This window comes from Oncorhynchus mykiss, chromosome 5 (assembly GCF_013265735.2).
Source record: "Oncorhynchus mykiss isolate Arlee chromosome 5, USDA_OmykA_1.1, whole genome shotgun sequence".
Lineage (NCBI taxonomy): Eukaryota > Metazoa > Chordata > Actinopteri > Salmoniformes > Salmonidae > Oncorhynchus > Oncorhynchus mykiss.
Genome location: NC_048569.1, coordinates 37,656,337 through 37,679,150, shown reverse-complemented (window position 1 = coordinate 37,679,150; position 22,814 = coordinate 37,656,337). Strand labels below are relative to the sequence as shown.

The following is a 22,814-nucleotide window of genomic DNA, read 5'->3' as shown; positions in this document are numbered from 1 at the left end:
ATCACTGAGTACCACTCTTCATATTTTACAGCATGGTGGTGGCTGCATGAAGTTATGGGTATACTTGTCATCGGGAAGGACTACAGTGTTTTTTTTTTTAGGATAGAAAGAAATGGAATAGAGCTAAGCACAGGCAAAATCCTAGAGGAAAACTTGCTTCAGTCTGCTTTCCAACAGACACTGGGAGATGATCAACAACCAACTTGATGGAGCTTAAAGAATTAGTGGAAATATTGTACAATCCAGGTATGCAAAGCTCTTAGAGACTTAACCAGAAAGACTCACAGCTGTCACCGCAGCCAAAGAGGATTCTAACATGTATTGACTCAGGGGTGTGAATACGTATGTAAATTATATATATCTTTATTTCATTTTCAATACATTTGCAAACATTTCTAAAAACATGTTTTCACTTTGTCATTAAGGGGTATTATGTGTAGATGGATGAGAGAAAAACATGCATTTAATAAAAATTGTATTCAGTCTGTAACACAACAAAATGTGAAATAAGTTAAAGGGTATGAATACTTCCTGAAGGCACTGTACAGTATGGACACTAGTCTTCCAACATTACCATGGGTTGAAGAACTAAATGTGACAACTTTCAGAATGAATCAAACCACCGTTTTCTTCCATTTGTTCATAAAGGCTCTCCAAACCTGTTTTTTTATGGTTCATAAATACTTTCCTAAACCTAAATAATCGACAAGATCAGAGGATTTTTCAATCTACCAATTGGTGCTGAAATGGAGACGAATATGCATATATTTATACCTCATTTATACAAGATCGATATACAACATTCTAACTAAAAGGTGTACCGTATTTAAAGGGATGGCTTAAGATAAGTGCACTGAAATGAAATGAAATGAAGTGAATGAAAACTCCACGAACAAATCTCTTGGCCAGCAAGTGGGATTTCATTTATTATACATTTGCTAACATTTCTAAAAACATGTTTTCACTTTGTCATTATGGGGTATAGTGTGTAGTTGGAAAGAAAATCTATTTAATACATTTTTCATTCCGTCTGTAACAACAAAACAAGTTAAAGGGTATGAATACTTCCTGAATACTTCCTGAAGACACACACATACACTTTCACACTCAACATATGCAGCTGCTACTCTGTTTTTTATTCTTACTCTTATTCGTATTTATTCTGATGCCTAGTCACTTTACCCTGCCTCTATGTACATATCTACCTCAAATACCTCGTATTTGATCTGGTACTGGTACTCCCTGTATATAGCTTCGTTCTTGTGCATTTTATTCCTCTTATAGAGTTACTTTTATTTATTGTATTTTTTTAAATCTGCATCAATGGGAAGGGCTCGTAAGCAAGTATTTCACAGTAAACCCGTATGCGCATGTGACAAATAAAATGTGATTTGATTTGGAGAAATCAATAAATCTGATTTTCAATAGGAATACCGACTTGGTAAAGTGCAAAAATGTAGCATTTTGACATGTCCCTCCATGCCCCCTCTAAGAAGATATTAACCCATTAAACCTCCAAAATACTCCATGTTTCCACCATCACTGTAAAGCCCTAGTTATTTAGGTGACTTTGAGAAAGTTCTTTCTGAAGATGATTGTTTATTTCTTGTGATTCATGTACGTCTGTCCCTCATTTTAAGGTCAACCCTGTTACTGGAATTGAACTCTTGCTTTATTCCTTTTAAAATATTTCTTCCAAAATCAACATTGAACATCTAATAGTCAAATTATAGTGTAAAAACAGGTGAGCTGGTTCTACTCTTTTTGGCCATTTCCGGGAGTTTAATACTGTGCCTACAGTATTAATCAGCTGCCTAAAACTTGCCATAGCAATATTTATGTAGCAGCTTATATTTTACAACAGTGCCAGTGCACGCACACTGGCTTTCTTCTGAAATATGGAAGGCTCTATGTGTGACTCCTGTGCCAATACTCATACGTTTGGAATTAAGCCTATGATTATGTAAGCCCAACCTGGAATTTTGTTTGTTAAAAGGAGGAGCCACCTTGAATTCATCCTATTTTGGACGTTTTCAATGGGTACACTCTCCAGCATGAATATCATGAAGACTTCAAAACGAGTTTGATTGTATTGGGTCCCATGTCAGTCTGCTTGAAAGCCAAACCAGTTCTCACCTCACCATCCTCCCATTGATAATAGAACAAAGCTCAAAATGTATATTTTTTTCATGGAGGCTGAAAGGTTGAGTTATACAGCACCAGTCTTCTTCACCTGTACTGCAAATAGTCTCACATTGCATCCATTATGCAGCAATGTTTCACAAGAAAAGTGGAGCTTGCCTTTCCAATCCATCCACAGTGAAAGGCAGGTTCCTGCTCTGTAATCTTTATCAATAAAAGAGAACATCTCAGAAGTAACAAAGGATGAAAGCCCTGCCAAACCTGAGTAATTTCACAGAAACAGGCCAACATGGCAAATTATGCCAATTGAAGTAGAAACTGCGAAGCGATGTAGACACAAACGGTGACAGCAACAGCTCCTTCCCATATACCTATAATCATAAATGGGAGAAAAAAATCCCTGTTACATCAGCTTTCTATCAAAATGCTTTAACGTTCCAATGCAGCAGTTTTTTTTTTATCTCAATATCAAATCATTTCTGGGTAACAAAACCTTACTGTGATTGTTTTGAATTAAATTGTTCAAAAAGAAACAAAAATAGCTTCATAGCAAAGAGCAATTTCTCAAGCAAGAATTTAGCTAGGACTGTCTGAGAGTGGTCTGACTGGGAAGGGGAAAATTGAAAACTAGCAGTTATTGGCAGAGAGGTTCGGAACTCTCTTTCTTATTGGTCATTGATGTAACCAGGCAGGCCAAAACTCCATCCCACTACAACAGGCTGAAATTTCAGGCAAACAAACAGCTCTTAAAGTAAAAGGGCATCATCATAATTTCATAGTATTATTCCAACCTCATAGTGTGGAAATACATTTTAGCTAATTTTGCAGACACTCTTATCCAGAGCAACTTACAATAGTGAGTTCATACATCTCCTTCATACTGGTCCCCCATGGGAATCAAACCCACAACCATGGCATTGCAAGCCACATGCTCTACCAACTAAGCCACACAGGACCCAGAGTATAGAAAACATTTCCATGACATAGACTGACCAGGTGAATCCAGGTGAAAGCTATGATCCCTTATTGATGTCACTTGTTAAATCCACTTCAATCGGGGTAGATGAAGGTGAGGAGACAGGTTAAAGAAGGATTTTTAAGCCTTGAGACAATTGACACATGGATTGTGTATGTGTGCCATTCAGAGGGTGAATGGGCAAGACAAAAGTGCCTTGCACAGTGCAGTCAACTCAATATTAGGAAGGTGTTCTGAATTTTAGGTATACGCAGGAAATCATGTTTTTGACTGCGCTGGGCCTTCAGCAACATGTTGTCATTACTAATAGAGTTAGATTTGTATGGGAGTCACACTTTGTGTCGCTACTGCTTTGGTTCATGACTGTGTGGTGGTCCTTGAGTGGGCGAATGATGCGAAAAGCATTAGCATGCCCTCTAGTGTTAGCACAAGCCTCCCTGCTGGTGTGACTGGCTAGCATAGTGACCAGGCTGTCAAATGACAGCGGATATCCAACCTGACGTATTTAAGTGCCACAGCAAGCAGACCATGGAGAGAGCACATGCCAAAGACAGCCAGGGGGAAAAAAAGGGCTGTGTGATGTTGCATCCTAATGGCCCTCATAAAAACCTGGCATATCTGCCATAGATCATCCATACAGTGCATTATATGGCTTAGCCTATTTGAATATCTCAAATATCTTGTGTGTTTTGTCACATGTGCACACACAAATAGGAATGCCGGTGTTCGATCGTACAGTTATACTGATCAAACAGCATTATTTTCAGATATGAATAAGCTGTCTGTCTGTACACAATCCTTTATGTACTTTGGCAGCTTGAATTTAAATTGTATCAATGAATCAACTTAATAAGCATCACACTCTCCATTTCTCCCTGCTTCTCTCCATCCCTCTTTGTCTTTCACACCCTCTGTTTCTTACCTTTGTAAGTCGTCTCTACCTTGCATCTCTCACGCTCGCTCTCTCATTCCCACCCACATTGACCTAGCATCGATCATCTGCCCTACCCCCTCCTGATATATATCATTTTGGAATGAAACTCTTCAAATACAGTTGATCTGTCTCTCGCAAAGACTGAAATACAGAGGCTGAAGTTCTAAACCATAGTATGGGAAACCATCAAAGTGAGTAGGTAATACTTTTGGAAAATAAAATCCCCAGAGAAGCTTCTGACTGTGGATAAGGGCAAATTGGATTAATAACACTATCTGCTTTATTAAGCTACACTATCATAATGTTTGATTCTGTTCATTTGTGGGTGACCTGGTGTCTTTGTTCCTCAAGTGATTTGTGAGTGGGACCTGAAACAACACTGGCAGACCTGCCTGGCAGTTCAAACTCACTTAGTAATGCCATTGTGCTCCACTTGGCAGAGCAAATGGGTCATCCCACTAAAATGGAGAGAGAAATAAGAGTGTGTGTGAAGAGATACAGAGTTCGTAGTAAAAAAGCCACTTGAAACTACCAGGCTTAAAAAGCAAGCAGAGTACTGATGACAGAATTGTACAACAAAGGATGGCCTACATAACACAGTTATAACCATGACATAAACAGTCATTAATGACAGCTGATGTCAGAATAAGATCAGTTAGTCGGCAAAAATAATTCTCAGTCAGCAAAACACAAAAAGTCCATAACTATCTAAAAGGAAAGCCAGAAAATAAATCCTCACGACACAGATGAATCCTACAAACTATCATCTGACATTTACAGGTGATAATGCCTGTCCAAACTCGTATCAACCCTTTGTAGCTTTTGCACCTTTCTAAAAGACACTGAAGGGAAACTGCAAAAAAAGAAGAATTTAGGAGATGAATGCCTATTTTTAAACTGAACCCAAAAGGAGGAAGGAGTAAACAAACAATGACTTGAAATTCTTTAGAAATGTATTCCTTTGTGTGGCATTAATCCACATGCAAAGCAGATTGGTTGTGTTTGGATGACTTGTCCTTCCATGAGAAAGGATTTGCTGAAGATGGGGTTTGAGTCCTATAGGCAGTATGGATAAATAGAGGAGCAGAATGCAGCCAGTTCCACTGTAAAGTGAAATTGATCTTGTTGCCAGTCAGATATATCTTGACCATATCCATGTGCTCCATACTGGGCTCCTCCCAATCAACACAGTCTATTGGATTACCAGGTAATTAATTAACTTTAAAAGTTATTGGAACTCCATTGGAAACTCAAATTCTTCCCCATCCAATCTCAGTGTTCCTGACTGAGAAGTGAGCAGCGATATCACTATCATGATATCACGTTTACCATAGGGCCTGCTAACATACAGTAGAGTGCTTTGTAGGAAATCTCATAATATCTGACCTAATCCACAATTCCACAAAAATTATCTTACAGAGCAGTGATTTTGGAGAGGGCAGTAACAGTGATTCACTGCAGCTTGCTGTATTTCATATATGGAAAATGTTTTACTGAGGAAGATGAAGGTTAGAAAATCCAATGCTGGTTGGTGTACACATGTACACACTTTAGCAGGACTCTTGAGCATCCAGGCTTTTCATGCTCAATGGAAAAATGATGTACAGTGGCAAGGAAAAGTATGTGAACCCTTTGGAATTACCTGGATTTCTGGTTGGACTTAGATGAAGATCCGATCAAATTTTATGACCAATTTATGCAGAAATGCAGGTAATTCCAATGGGTTCACATACTTTTCCTTGCCACTGTACGCTGCTGCTACTGTTTATGATATATCCTGTTGCCCAGTCACTTTATTCCTAGATATATGTACATACAGTATCTACCTCAATTATCTCGTACCTCTGCACATCGACTCGGTACTGGTACCCCATGCATATAGCCAAGTTATCGTTGCTCATTGTGTATTTATTCCTTGTGTTATTTTTCTACATTTTTCTCTCTGCATAGTTGGGAAGGGCCCTTAAGTAAGCATTTCACTATTAGTCCACACTTGTTGTTTACGAAGCATGTGAGAAATACAATTTGATTTGATTCAAACCCTCAATCAGACCACAGAGAGGACATCACAAAGACCTAATACGCTGTCGTCCCTGCTAGGCCTGCTGAGCCTAACCTAGACAGCTATGATAGACAGGGACACAACCCTGGCCTGTATAGCGGCCAGCATTTAAGGGATAGATATCACTGAAACTATGCTATTATAAAGGCAAGCTGAAATCTCGAGATGTTTCCATTCTGTCCTCTAAACCGTCATGGTAAGTTGCAGCTTTTGTTAAAGCCAGGCTAAAAGTGTGGGCTGCATGAAGAGAGGGGCATCAATATTCTATTACCTTTCTTCTTCTTCAGAATTTCCCTTTTGAGAGAGCGCTTTTGAGAATCCTCTGTTCTCTAGTCGTCCAAATTTCCCTGTCTTCCCGAGAGGCCTGAGATGTCCCACCAGTCTCTCATTCGATGTGCGTTTGTGCAGTATCTTTAAGGGGAAATTCATTTTAAATTCAAAAACAAAAGCTCTGGCATTATTTATAACATGCCCTGTCAGAACTCTCTGGTAGGGCTCCTTCTGCATGGGGTTGGGAAATGAATAGGGTTGGAAACGGGAGCCCCGATTCAGTTCCAGGGGAGAAGTCTAGTAGAAGTTATTACATTAATGGAGATAAAAGCAAAAGATTACTAACCTTTTCTTTTCCCACTAGACATTCTGTAGTTTCTTCATACTTGCATTAACATAGAGTACACTGCATGAAAATCCTGGGTAACTTATTGGTGTGCTAACGAATCATCACGGCGTAGGAATGAACCATATTTGTGGCCTTACTGCTCTATTGTGTTTAGCCAGTTAGGCCACCAATGTATTATCAGGAGCAGTAGCATAGCCAGCAGTAGCGTAGCCAGAGATTCATTGGCTTGTGGGCCAGCAGGAATTTGGGTAGGCCAAAAAAATTAAAACAAACACACATTTTGCCATGGGGCAGAGAGGAAAATGTGCCGTTTTATAGCTAATCTCATGCTATTCTACACATTTTGCCATGAGGCTGAGAGAACATGTTGCATTTTTAAAGCTAATTAAAGCTAAAATATACTGTAGGTGCGTTAACTGTGATAAAGGCAATGGATTATGAGCTGTCTTGTTTGCTAAATGAACATATTAAGTAGGCAGTGGCATGGTGCATATAGCCAAAGAAGCACAATTTGCCTCAATTGGTCATATTTGTGGTTTATTGGGGGTGGGGCTTACAATTAGTTATTTTTGGCCACCAATCCCATGAGAGTGAATGTCGTTCCAGTGCACTGCTTGCTATGAATTCTATCTGATGGTGTTTGCATGTTTAGGTAAAAATACAAATAATGTCCCGTTTGGAACACTGACAAGTAGAGAGGGTATTTCTTTTTGCTTGGGTGGGCCTTGTCAGGGTGGGTGGGTAGGTGGGCCTGGCTCCCCAGTGGGTGGGTGGGTAGGTGGGCCTGGCTCCCCAGCGGGTGGGTGGGTAGGTGGGCCTGGCTCCCCAGTGGGTGGGTGGGTAGGTGGGCCTGGCTCCCCAGTGGGTGGGTGGGTAGGTGGGCCTGGCTCCCCAGCGGGTGGGTGGGTAGGTGGGCCTGGCTCCCCAGTGGGTGGGTGGGTAGGTGGGCCTACCCGTGCCTATGCGGCTGTTCAGGAAAGGCTACGCCATCTTTTTTTCATGCCTCAATACAGCACAATCTCACAACCTGACGGTCCGTGTGCAGGCTTTTCACAGACTCACTTCTCTCGCTGAATTAATGTATTCACTTGTTATTATTCAAAGAAACTCAACACTTTATTGCACTTGTTTAAAAGTGCAAGTTTAATGTTGTGAAACTGATCGCTATAAACCTTTGTTTTTATTCTCTTTTTAAGTTAATCAAATTAAGGATACTTTTCTACCATAGTAAGTGGGTATGCAATGCTTGGTGCACTCTGACTGGATCCATGTCAGTGAAACAGTTAACTGTTCTTAGCTCTGTTCGTTAACTCATCTGCTTCTCATTCCCTTCTCCCTTCTCTCCATATGTTGTAAAGGACTGCAGCATATAATGATGAGACCAGTGGGATGGTCATCATTTTTTTTTTTACCTTTGAAAGATTTAGGAGCACTTTCATGGGACATTATATCTCCACACAAGAGCTCTGGCTCCAGTCTTCTTGCTTGTACTCACATTGTCCACCAACAGCATGGGCGCCATCTGTTCATATGGAAGTAGGAGGCAAACTATGCCAATGCGCCCATAATGTGTGATGGATTAGTGCAATCTGTTAATACAGCAATAAGGCACTCGAGGGGGTGTGTGTTTTGATTATGATGATTGTCGGTTGTGCTCCAATCCCTGAATACCGTCAACATGCACAGCCAGGACAATAATCACGATAACGTACAAGCTCCAGTTCTTTATTGTTTTTATAATAACTTTTCTATTGTATCTTTTTTTTCACACCTAGTCAATAGTTATTGGCTTTATTTAAAAAAGCTCATGATTGCTTTAAAATGGCAATCTGCAGTTCAATCAATAACACTCCGCCACTGTTTTGGTTAAAAGCCGAGGGGTGGGGCCGGAGGAATGTAACCAATTTCAAAGACGGAGCCATGGATTCAAGTACTGACCACCAACATTCTAGTTTTAACCATGTTTTGAGGCTATACACTGTCTGTTCACATTTACATTGTTTACCAACATTGGGTTAAACAAGCCTATATTTTGGATTCTGACAGCTGAACTAAGCTCTTGCAGCATTTATAAGTTACATTATTCAATAATTAATGGCTATATACAATTTATTTAAAAGTTTAAAAAAATGATGTATCAATCACAGATTTCCCCTTTAACTACAGGTTTGACTTGCTGAGGGTGTTATGAACTAGACTGAGGGAAAAAAAACACTGAAATATTGCTGAATCTCTGCATTGTCTCTATATCGATCAATTCTATGGAATGTCTACAGTCACGCCGACAGGATCCTAATTTTCTTAATGCTTGTAGTCTACAGTACTGCTTGCAATTATTGAACAAGAATTGCACTTTGTTTGCACCAATCACACCATCATTGTAATGTTAATTGTGAAGCGAAAATTCTGAGAGTAGTTGTCATTCATGTTAAATACATTGGAAATATGTGGGAGATATTTTTTGGGGGAGAATGTAATGTATGGATGCTGGTTGATGCAACCGAGTGTTCTTACTGGCATGAGTAAGAACACATGGCATGTATGATACATATAGTACTCTGCAGTGGGATGTTTCAGGCGATGCATTTATGATGCCCAAGGAGAGGTATGAACCATCACCTTCAAGCTGTTCTCAAAATCCCATCATGTCAGAAAAACAATGTGGATAGTAGTGTTGCAACCTGGAAGTCTGTGCCTTTCCTCAGAAAATAAAATATTCTCAGCTGACATTATAACGTATCTTACGTGGGAAAGTATTGCATTCTTTTATTCTGCTATCAGTAAGGATACAGTGCCTTGCAAAAGTATTCATCCCCTTTGGCGTTTTTCCTATTTTGTTGCATTACAACCTGTATGTAATTTATATAGATTTTTTTATTTGGATTTCATGTAATGGACATAAACAAAATAGTCCAAATTGGTGAAGTCAAATGAAAGTGGTGCGTGCATACTGTATATATTCACCCCCTTTGCTATGAAGCCCCTAAATACAATCTGGTGCAACCAATTACCTTCAGAAGTCACATAATTAGTTAAATAAATTCCACCTGTGTGCAATCTAAGTGTCACATGATCTTTCACATGATCTCAGTATATATACACCTGTTCTGAAAGGCCCCAGTGTCTGTAACACCACTAAGCAAGCGGCACCACCAAGCAAGCGGCACCATGAAGACCTAGGAGTTCTCCAAACAGGTCAGGGACAAAGTCGTGGAGAAGTTGGGTTGGGTTATAAAAAAATATCAGAAACTTTGAACATCCCACAGAGCACCATTATTAAAACATTTAAAATATGGCACCACAACAAACCTGCCAAGAGAAGGCCACCCACCAAAACTCACACACCAGGCAAGGAGGACAGTAATCAGAGAGGCAACAAAGACACCAAAGATAACACTGAGGGAGCTGCAATGCTCCACAGCTGAGAATGGAGTACCTGTCCATAGGACCACTTTAAGCCGTACACTCCATAAAGCTGGGCTTTACGGAAGAATGGCCAGAAAAAAGCCATTGCTTAAAGAAAAAAACAAGGAAACACATTTGGTATTCATCAAAAGGCATGTGAGAGACTCCCCAAACATATGGAAGAAGGTACTCTGGTTAGATGAGACTAAAATAGAGGTTTTTGGCCATCAAGGAAATGCTATGTCTGGCGCAAACCCAACACCTCTCATCACCCCGAGTGAAGCATGGTGGTGGCAGCATCATTCTGTGGGTATGTTTTTCATCGGCAGGGATGGGGATCTGGTCAGAATTGAAGGAATGATGGATGGTGCTAAATACAGGGAAATTCTTGAGGGAAATCTGTTTGTCTTCAAGAGATTTGAGACTGGGGCAGAGGTTCAACTTCCAGCAGGACAACGACCCTAAGCATACTGCTAAAACAACACTTGAGTGGTTTAAAGGGAAACATTTAAATGTTGAAGAATGGGCAAAAATCCCAGTGACTAGATGTGCCAAGCTTATAGAGACATACCCCATGAGACTTGCAGCTGTAATTGCTGCAAAGGGTGGCTCTACAAAGTATTGACTTTGGGGGGGGGGGGGGGGGGGGGTGAATAGTTATACAAGCTCAAGTTTTCTGTTTTTTTGTCTTTGCATCTCCAAAGTGGTAAGCATGTTATGTAAATCAAACTATACAAACCCTCAAAAAACATATTTTAATTCCAGGTTGTAAGGCAACAAAATAGGAAAAATGCCAAAGGGGTTAATATTTTCGCAAGCCACTTACAAGTTTGAACGCTAGTCTCAATGCTGCGTTACTTATTTATTGAAACACTGATTATTGGCTTACTGGCACATGCGTCTATGTCATCATCAGCATCATCATCATCACGGCATAATCATCATAACACTCTCATAGACCAGTTTACTCTCCCAAAACGCCTCATTGCATCACAGAGCTCTGCCTGTATTAACATGGATGTACCATGAACCAAAATGAGTTCTAACCACAGTAAATCCCATCGGTGTCATTCAATATCCATTGATCCACACTGTTCAGTGTATGAGGAAACCATTTACAGCACAGACAATGATCTGTGGCTTTACGCTACAATATCCAAGCAAAGGAAAATGCAAGTTTACCCATGCAGGTCTGTGTGATCTAGTTGAAGATGCACATCTGCCACACATTTTTCCTCTCTAAAATGGCTGCCTCCATCTGGCTCAATTATCAATCAACCAAGCCATTGTTCCCATCCTCTACAACACGCAGAATAATGAGCAGCACATGCCTTCCACCAATAAACCACCACCTAACCATCCACCTTCCCACCCCTTTTAATGGTAGATCCCGCCCCCTCCATGTCCACAACTAATTGAACCATAAAATCTCCAGCGAGCTAATGAAAGGGGCCCACCCACACCATGCTCACACACAGGAATGGATCTAACCCTTCTTCAATTACGTCTTAGCTAAGGCCAAAGGCGTAGCTAATGGATTTCAATAAATGAGGCTGGCTGCCCCAGACAATTTGGATGTTGATTTATGTGTGCTGAGCTGTAGAGGGAGAGTGGTTGACGTACAGGAGCACTATAGCAGGAGGATCTGTGAACGTGTCCGTAGGTGTTTCTCCTATAGGAATATCATGCTCTGCTGAGTGTTATGACCACCGGCTCAACCTTTTAGAGGTGATAGGTTTAGGGAAGGATTTACCTTTAAGCTGCTGGCTACATTCCTGGTGTTAAAACACTGATGTTTCCACTCAACATAACAAACATAACAAATCGTAAGAGCATCTGACTGATCTTTAAAGCTGAACAAACACAGCAGAGCCATAACAAAGGAATTCGGATTATTTTCTTGGATAGGAAAGGATTCATGCTTTGTTCTCACTAGCAAAAAATGCTATATTTACAGTGCAGACTGTTCTCAAGGTCTTCCCTCCAATAGATAAGAATGAACAAGACTACTTATACGATTTATAACAATTGTCAGTGGAGACCAGATAATTACTCTCTCTCTTCCTACAGACCAAAGTGTAACTGTGCACACTATAGGGAACTAAGACTAGCTATACCTGTCATGCTTGTCATATTGCAAAATGCCTCAGACACTTTTTATACACAACAAACTGTAGATAACTCCAGATATCCATTCTTCCTCAATCCTCTGTCTCTTGTCTCATCTTTGCTCTTACTTCATAACATGGTTTTCAATATCTGCTCTCAAGTATTCTACATGCCTCTAATCCCAACACCCTGTAAGCAATCTCTCACATTCTCTCTCAGATTCTCTCTCTCTCACACATTCTCTCTCACATTCTCTCTCTCTCTCTCTTACATTCTCTCTCTCTCTCTCGCTCTCACTCTCTCTCTCTCTCTCTCTCTCTCTCTCTGAAGATGGCGACGTACTGTATGGTTGCCCTCTTGCAAGCTCTGACCCAATTTAAATATTGTGTTATCCTTTTGGTGTTTATCTTGACTGTTTTTGCACAAAATGTGTCCGCTATCATTTTTTATGATCAACAATAACCTAAATTCCGGCTTCAACTTCGACTCATCTGCCCTGGGCTCTATGTGTACCTTCGACCCAATCTTTGGACTAACCAATAGGAAATGCTGAGGCAGAAGAGTGGGCATCCTGATGAGAATAAGGTTAAGGTATAACCGGCTACCACTTCTCTCTATTCTATTGTATTGGCCAGTCACTTGATAAAAAGATGGATGACCTCCAATCGTGGATTTGCTACCAACGAGACTCATAACTACAATATTCTCTGTTTTTCTGAAGGATGGCTTTCGTACAAGATAACCCCCATGACTCTCCAACTCGAAAGATTCTCCATTTACCGAACGGACAAGACATTGGATTCAGGGAAATCCAGTGAGGAATGGGGATGTCTCTTCACGAGACACAGGTGGTGTGGTCAGCATGTAAGACACATAATGCCCAACTTCTATCAACACGTCTCCTTTGTCACTAGGGGCGAAAGAGTCCTAGACCACTTACTCAACCCACAAGCAAGCATACAATAATTATAATAATAATAATAACACACTACATTACCAAAAGTATGTGGACAACTGCTTGTCGAACATCTCATTCCAAAATCATGGGCCGTAATATGGAGTTGGTCCCCCCTTCGCTGTCATAACAACCTCCACTCTTCTGGGAAGGCGTTCCACTAGATGTTGGAACATTGCTTCAGGGACTCACTTCCATTGAGCCATGTGCAGGCCAGTCAAGTTCTTCCACACCGATCTCGACAAAGCATTTCTGTATGGACCTCTCTTTGTGCAAGGGGGCATTGTCATGCTGAAACAGGAAAAGGCCTTCCCCAAACTGTTGCCACAAAGTTGGAAACAAAGAATCATCTAGAATGTCATTTTATGCTGTAGCATTAGGATTTCCCTTTACTGGAACTAAGGGACCTAGCACAAACCATGAAAAACAGCCGCAGACCATTATTTCTCCTCTACCAAACTTTACAATTGGTACTATGCATGGGGGCAGGTAGCATTCTCCTGGCATCTGCCAATCCCAGCTTTGTTCATTGGACTGCCAAACTGTGAAGCGTGATTCATCACTCCAGATAACGCATTTCCACTGCTCCAGTGTCCAATGGCGGTGAGCTTTACACCACTCCAGCCGAAGCTTGGCATTCCGCATGGTGATCTTTGGCTTGAGTGCGGATGCTCGGCCATGGAAACCCATTTCACTGAGCTCCCAAAGAACAGCTCTTGTGCTGACATTGCTTCCAGAGGCAGTGTGGAACTCGGTAGTGAGTGTTGCAACCGAGGACAGACGATCTTTACACGCTTCAGCACTCGGCGGTCCCGTTCTGTGAGCTTGTGTGGCCTACCACTTCTTGTCTGAGCCGTTGTTGCTCCTAGATATTTCCACTTCACAATAACAGCACTTACCGTTGACCGGGGCAGCTCTAGCGGGGCAGAAATTTGATGAACTGACTTTTTGGAAAGGAGGCATCGTATGCTCTTCTGTATGGCCATTCTAGTGCCAATATTTGGCTATGGAGATTGCGTGAGTGTGTACTTGATTTTATACACCTGTCAGCAACGGGTGTGGCTAAAATAACAGAGTCCACTAATTTGAAGGGCTGTCCACATACTTTTGTATATAGTGTACATGGGACTGAGAGTGCAGTATTCATACCCCTTGACTTTTTCCACATTTTGTTACTTTACAGCCTTATTGTAAAATGGATTAAATTGTTTTTATTCCTCATTAATCTACACACAATACCCATAATGAAAAGTAAAAACAGACTTCTAGATTTTTTTGCAAATGTACCAACAGAAAAAGGTGGAAATATCATATTTACATAAGTATTCAGATCCTTTATTCAGTACTTTGTTGAAGCACCTTTGGCAGTGATTACAGCCTCGAGTATTCTTGGGTATGATGCTAAAAGCTTGGCACACCTGTCTTTGGGTAGTTTTTCCCATTCTTCTCTGCAGATCATCTCAAGCTCTGTCAGGTTGGATGGGGAGGATTGCTGCACAGCTATTTTTAGGTTGATCCAGAGATGTTCGATCGGGTTCAAGTCCGGGACCTGGCTGGGCCACTCAAGGACATTGAGACTTGTCCCCAAGCAACTCCTGCATTGTCTTGGCTGTGTGCTTAGGATCGTTGTCCTGTTGGAAGGTGAATCTTCGCCCCAGTCTGAAGTCCTGAGTGCTCTGGAGTAGATTTTCATCAAGGATCTTTCTGTACTTTGCGCCGTTCATCTTTCCCTCGATCCTAGTCTCCCAGTCCCTGACGCTGAAAAACATCCCTACAGCATGATGCTGCCACCACCATACTTCACCGTAGGGATGGTGCCAGGTTTCCTCCAGATGTGACACTTGGCATTCAGGCAAAATAGTTCAATCTTGGTTTCATCAGACCAGAGAATCTTGTTTCTTATGGTCAGAGAGTCTTTAGGTGTCTTTTGGCAAACTCCAAGCGGGATTATCATGTGTCTTTTACTGAAGAGTAGCTGGCCACTACCATGAAGGCCTGAATGGTGGAGTGCTGCAGAGATGGTTGTCCTTCTGGAACGTTATCCCATCTCCACAGAGGAACTCTGGAGCTCTTTCAGAGTGACCATTGGGTTCTTGGTCACCTCCCTGATCAAGGCTCTTCTCCCTCGATTGCTCAGTGTGGAAGGGCGTCCAGCTCTAGGAAGATTCTTGGTGGTTCCAAGCTTCTTCCATTTAAGAGTGATGGAGGCCACTGTGTTCTTGGGAACCTTCAGTGCTGCATACATTTTTTGGTACCCTTCCTCAGATATCTGCCTCGGCACTTTCCTGCCTCGGAGCTCTACGTTTTTGCTTTGAAATGCACTGTCAACTGTTGGTATTTTAATCAGACAGGTGTGTGCCTTTCCAAATCATGTCCAATCAATAGAATTTACCACAGGTGGACCCCAATCAGAAACAGCTCCGGATGATCAATGGAAACAGGATGCACCTGAGCTCAATTTAGAGTCTCATAGCAAATGGTCTGAATATTTATGTAAATAAGGTATTTCTGTTTTTATTTTTCTAATAACCTTTTTTCGCTTTGTCATTATGGGGTATTGTGTATAGCTTGATGAGGAAAAAATGTTTTTCAATCCATTTTAGATTAAGGCTGTAACCTAACAAAATGTGGAAAAGGGGAAGGGGTCTGAATACTTTCCGAATATACAGCGCTTTTCAAGGGCCCTAAGTCGCTTTACAATTGTAGAAATTAAAAAGAAAAACAGCAAAACAGTAGTCAAAACAAAACATCAGACTAAACAAAACATAAACAAAAGAGAGAGTAGTCTCAAAGAATGGAAAGAGTATGATGTATGGGGAGGGAAGGGTTGGGATCTGGATACGAACACGGTTTAGGGTAAGGGCTGGGATTGGGATATGGATACAAACCAGGGATAGGGTAAGAGGCGTGATTGGGGTTAGGAAACGAACCCGGTTCAGGGTAATGGTAGGGTAATGGTTTGATTTAGGTGCAGTTCAGTATGGTGAAGAGAGGAGTGTATTTGGGTAGGGGGAGCTTAAGGGCAGAACTTGTCAAAGAGGTGGGGCTTTAGGAGGCACTGAAAGATAGTGATGGAGTCAGAGTAATGCCTGGCTGGAGGGAAGGAGTTCCAGAGCCTAGGAGGTAGTCTGGAAAAGACCATGTCGCCGAAACTATGGAGCTTCAACCTGGGCATGACCTGCTGTGGTGGATCGGAGTGTGCATGTGTGTTGGTGGGGGAAAAAAAGGTCTGAGAGGTACATCGGGGCAAGATGGTGAAGGGCTTTGTAGGTCAGAAAGAGGATCTTGTAGTCAACGCGTTGGGAGACAGGGAGCCAGTGCAGTTCACTGTCAGGACCAAGTGTGGGTGAGAAGTCGGGCTGCAGAGTTTTGAACCATCTGGCGCTTATGGAGGGAGCTTGGGTTAACGCTGGAGAGTTGTCGGGTTGCAGTAGTCAAGACGCGAGGAGATGAATGCATGTATGAGGTTTTCAGCAGCAGGACGGGAGAGGGAGGACCTGACTTTGGCAATGTTGCGGTGGTGGAAAAATTATGATTTGTCCAAGATGATGGCAAGATTGCATGCATGAAGGGAGGGAGAAACAGTCGTGTCGTCAATGGGAGGGTGAGGTTGCCAGCTTTGGTGAGGGTGGATTTGGGAAGAGTTCCGTTGTATCACTGTTGAGCTTAAGAAAGTTTTGTTGCATCCATGTTATTATTGCAGAGAGGCAGGATTCAATGTGGGTCATAGACGGGTTGAGGAGGGATTTGGTGCTGAGGTAGATCTGGGTGTCATCGGCATAGCAGTGGAAGTCAAGGATAAAGTGATGGAGGATCTGACCAAGAGGGAGGATGTAGATAATGAAGAGTAAGGGACCCAACACGAACCAAACTGGAGGGGTTCGGACACGTTGTTGATGAGCAGGTGGGTTTGTAATTGGGAGGCAACAGTATGTTCCAGAGTCTTGGCAAGGAAGGGGTGGTTGGAAATGGGGCAGAAGTTATTGAGGATGGTGGTGTCCAGTTTTATTATGATGGGGGTGACTGCAGCTGTTTTGTAGTTGGAGGGGACAGTTCCGTGGTCGAGGGAGATGTTGACAATGTTTGTGATGGACAGAGAGTAGGCAGGAAGGCAGGCAGGCTTTGATGAGAAGACTGGGGAAAGGACCCAGGGAGCAAGTTGTAGTCTTGGATAACATGATGAGTTTTGAGATATACTGTAGGGAGAGTCAATGGAGACAAATGCGGAGAGCCGGGTTTCAGGTGTGACGGTTGGGAGGTTGACAGGGGGAGGGGCAGCTGAGGGAGATTGATCAGTCAGTAATGATGAGTTTATTTTGGTGAGCATGTCCTTGAAAAACTGAAGAAATTAGTTGCACAGCTCAGTGGAGGGAGTAGAGATGGTGTCATCATGGGGCTGAAGTAGTTTGCTGACAGTGGAGAAGAGAGTCCGGGAGTTCTTACTGTGGCAGTCATTGTTGTTAGAGAAGTAAGTGGACCTTGCAGCACAGCGGTACACGCTAAGCTAAAGGACAGAGCTACCGCACACATCACAGCCAACCACAATGTTACAACTGAGGAGACGATCGCGTGCAAGAAGTCCCGCTACGACCTCCGCAGAGCTATCAAACAGGCAAAAGGACAATATAGGAACAAGGTGTAATCTTATTACACAAGCTCTGACGCTCGACGCATGTGGCAGGGGCTCCAGTCCATTACGGATTACAAAGGAAGACTTAGCCGTGATCTGCCCAATGATGAATGCTTCTCTATCAGACAAACTCAATGCATTTCATGCACACTTCAACAAAAACAACACCGAGCCATGCAAGAGGGCCTCCACCGTCCCACTGGACTGAGTGATCTCTGTTTGCTGACGACACGACGGTGCTAGGACTGACCACCAACGGCGATGAGACATCCTAAAGGGAGGAGGTCAGAGACATGGCAATGTCAGGACAATGCCAGGAAAACAACCTCTCCCACAACGTTAGCAAGACCAAGGAGCTGATCGTGGACTACAGGAAACAGGGGTGCGGGCTTCAAGTTCCTCAGTGTCCACATTATTGAGGTCTTAACATGGTCCTCTCACACCAGAACAGTCGTAAAGAAGGCATGACAGCACCTCTTCTCCATCAGGAGGCTGAAATTATTTGGTATGGTCCCTCAGATCCTCAGGAACATTTACAGTTGCACCATCGAACGCATCCTGACTGGTTGTATCACCGTCTGGTATGGCAACTGCAACGCCCTCGACAGGAAAGCCCTACAATGGGTGGTGCAAACAGCCCAACCCATTACTGGGGGCAAGCTCCCAGCCATCCAGGATGTACATGCCAGGCAGTGTCCGAGAAAGCCTTGAAAAATTGCCAAGACTCCAGCCACCCGAGACATGGACAGTTCTCCATGCTCCTGTCTGACATGTGGTGCCGTTTCATCAAGGCTCAGACTCCCTGGCCATGTCACTGTTAAAAATGACTATTCTCCCTCTCCCATAGACTATCCACGCTAACTATCCACGCCAATCTACAGGACTCTACCAACTCAGACACACACACCTTCACTGACACTCTTACTCATACGCACACACACGTACTCACATACACACACTCACACACACCCTCACTCACACACTCATTACTGAAGCCACACACTTAAACCCACACGCACACAGCTCGTCAAACCTACGCTGCTGTTCATTGATTGTTGATTGCAATTACCATGAGTATCTACTGTATTTGGGTCATGGGAAGGGTTAGCTAAAATATATTACATGTATATATTACCATTAGTATGCCATTGCCATGCTATGTGGTTGTTGCCATGTTATGTGGTTGTCTTATGTCTCACTTTATGTAGTGTTTGGGTGTCTCTCTTGTTGTGATGTGTGTTTTGTCCTATATTGTATTTATTTATATATTTTTAATCCCCCGTCACCGCAGGAGGCCTTATGCATTTGGGTAGGCCGTCATTGTAAATAAGAATTTGTTCTTAACTGACTTGCCTAGTTAAATAAAGGTTAAATAAAAACAAAAGTATATTACCATAAATATTGATATATTCCTGCTACCCGTCACTTTTCAGCCCTGTTTACATGTATAATGTATTCTACTACCAGTCACTTTGTATGTATAAACCTACCTCAACCACTCTAGTACCCCTGCATATTGAATAAGGTACTGGTACTGACCTGTATTTACTAGCATTTCTTGTTTCTTCAACTCATTATAGTGTACTACATTTTTTATAATTCTATGCTTTTTTTCTGTATTATTATATAGATGTTTTATTCTGTGCATGTGGAGAATAAACTTTAAATGTCTCTCTCTCACACTCACGCACACTTTGCACCCTGGTTTCTCGCTGCCTAGATTTCTAGCACACACTTAGATACTTCCAACCTCTGCTCTCTCCCACTCTCTCTGCTGTCCTTCTCTCTCTCTCCCTCTCTCTCTCTCTCTCTCTCTCTCTGCACTCCCTCTCTCTCTGCACTCCCTCTCTCTCTGCTCTCCCTCTCTCTCTGCTCTCCCTCTCTCTCTGCTCTCCCTCTCTCTCTGCTCTCCCTCTCTCTCTGCTTCCTTTGAGCTATGGATCGTTTGATGTATTTTCAGCACACTGGGCATTTGGTTAGGATTATTATTAATTATTCAGGTCTGTTCTTCTCTACTCTTCTACCTGGTGTGATAGACAGGGGTCCAGCCTCACTCCCTGGGCCTGGTGGTGAATCATACTTTATGTATAATCATACTTCATGTATATTAAATTCATATTTTGGAGGCGTACAGTGGCATCACAGATGGACAGACAAGGTAAAAGTAGGCATGTAATCACTCATACAAAACAAGCAACACAACCTGGTCTCATAAAGTAAATGTAACATAGTAAACATAGATCCAAGACACTCAAATTAGTTTATGATTCATTTGGCATGGTTACATAAGACAGATGGTTAATTAAGGCAAAAATGAAAGTAGGGTGATTGGTTGGGTTGGATGGGTAGACATATAAATGTCTGGCAACCCAAAGGTTGAGAGTTCAAATCTCATCACAGACGACTTTAGCATTATAGCTACTTTGCAACTACTTAGCATGTTAGCTAACCCTTCCCATACCCAAAGGTTGCGAGTTTGAATCTCACCATTGACAACTTTAGCTAATTAGCAACTTGACAACTAACTTTTTAGCTCCATTGCAACTACTTAAAATGTTGGTTAACCCTTCACCTAACCCTCATCTTAATCATTTTAGCTAAACCTTCACCTAACCCTCACCTCAACCATTTTAGCTCATCCTTCACCTAACCCTCACCTTAACCCTTTTAGCTAACCCTTCACCTAACCCTCACCTTAACCCTTTTAGCTAACCCTTCCCTTAACATGAACCCTTTTAGCTAACCCTTCACCTAGCCTTAACCCTTTTAGCTAACCCTTCCCCTAACCCTAACCCTTTTAGCTAACCCTTCCCCTAACCCTAACCCTTTTAGCTAACCTTTCCCCTAATCTTAACCCTTTTAGCTAACCCTTCCCCTAATCTTAACCCATTTAGCTACCCCTTCCCCTAACCTTAACCGTTTTAGCTAACCCTTCCCCTAACCTTTTTAGCTAAACCTTCTCCTACCCTAACCTTAACTCTTTAACCTAACTCCTAAACTTAACTCTAACCTTAACCCTAACCCCTAGCCTAGCTAACGTTAGCCACCTCAGCACCAAGCTAGAATTTGTAACATATCATACGTTTAGCAAAATCGTAACAAATTGAACATTTTGCAAATTGGTAACATTGTACGTTTTGCAAATTCATAACATATTGAACGTTTTGCAAATTCTTAAAATATAATAAGAATTGTAATTTGTAGCATATCATACGAAATGGGTGATGGACATCTACAAATTAATACATAAAATACCATATGAAACATAACATATCATACTAAATGGAGTGTCTTGGATTAACATACATAATAATACAAAATGCTCTGAGACCAGGTTGTGCTATCAGGTAATACACATGCCCTGCCCAATCCCCAACTCCCCATTGCGTGACTAGATCCAATTTGACTTACAACATGAGCAGTGAACAGTGCAGTGGATAAATACATTTCATGAGCTCTGGTGTCCATCAAAACCGCTTAGCATGACAAGGGTGATTGCTCATGGTGGACAATATTCTTAAAGTTTCTGGCAAAGAGAGGGAAAACAAACGTTGCGCAGAACCCCTTTTTTGAGAAATCTGAGAAATTGAACCCTTGGAATCTCACATGAGTAAACTGGAATAACTCAGGCTTTACCTATAAAACAACATGACATGTTAACCATGCATGTTTTATGTGTTCCAAGTAACTATTATGTAACATTACAAGATAATATAAGCCTATTTAAAAGATCAATGTAAAAAAAAAATACATTGACATGTTAAAGTATGGCACCTAATAGAAAACACATTGAACAAGAAAACTGTAAATCAAGTAGATGTATATACGTCAGTAAATTGGCTCAGTTGGTAGAGGATGGCACCGCCAGGGTCGTGGGTTCGATTCCCAGGGCCACCCATACGTAAAATGTATGCATGCGTGACCTTAAAATGCGTTGGATTAAAGCATCTGCTAAATGGTACATGTTATATATTATTACAGTAGTAAACACTGACAGGTCTAAAAAAAAAATCTCCAAATAACCATAAAATACTGCGCAAATGGATCACATTATGTAAAATCATTATGTAAAAGACAAACAAGCAAGCAAACACACAAACAACACATTTGGATCTGATGTAAACGTAGCCCATACATACATACCTCGGATAAAAACGGACTTCATTTTGGAAATAGAATCCAAAAGGCACCCCTTGTGTGCGTGGTAAAATACTCGTTCTCTGATTGAAAAACAAAGACCCCGGTCAAAGAGATGGCAGTGGAAAATCCAGGGCACCGTCCATGAAAACTTTAGCCCAAGGTTTTAACATAGAACTGAGGTGGAGAACGCGGTCCCCTCTTCACGCCGCGCTCAGTCATTTGAGAGATGCGCGGGAAACAAAACCTTTTTTTTTTTACATTCGAATACAGGCAACCCAAAGGAACGTCTCCAAATGGACCACATAAACGCACGGGTGGCAGCAATCCAAACGGCAATAGGCTACAAAATTAAAACCATCAGCAGTCACAACGCAATCCACGGTTAGGAAAAGGCATATATCCAACCGTCCTTCGTTTAGTTTCCAACGTAGAGTTATCCTAGATGAGTGCACTGCCGGTTGGCTTGTGAGGGTGGGGATCCAAAGATATGCGCCTCTCTATCAGCATAGAACAAGACAGGGCAGAGGGAGCTGCATGCGCGCGCGGTCGTGTTCTTAGTGAACGTGAGAAGGTAACTGAGGTCATAGTGCTCCTGAACTTCTCTGCACTCTTTGGTCAGAACCCACATCATGGGACAACAACCACATAGAACGGATGATCCCAACAACAAACGATAATGCGCAGTTCAGGCACGTTATGTGATGAACAGCATAACATATTGTTTCTGATTATTTAGTGATAGGCATTGGCAGTGTGCTCTTGATTTATATCGACCCATATAATTTTAACATAACAAAGAAAATGACATAGAAAACTAAGGTCTTATATGATATTCGTAATAG

General features: G+C 42.0%; 1 protein-coding gene across 1 annotated transcript in view; it reads right to left on the bottom strand.

Annotated features, from left to right (window-relative positions):
• Positions 1-22,561, bottom strand: part of LOC110523754 (reticulon-4 receptor-like) — a 34,171-nt gene extending 11,610 nt beyond the window's left edge. The window contains exon 1 of the mRNA XM_021602728.2: positions 21,976-22,561. Coding sequence (XP_021458403.1) covers positions 21,976-21,997 — 22 coding nt within the window. The 5' untranslated portion in view covers positions 21,998-22,561. The remainder of the gene's footprint in view (positions 1-21,975) is intronic.
• Positions 22,562-22,814: the final 253 nt, after the last annotated feature.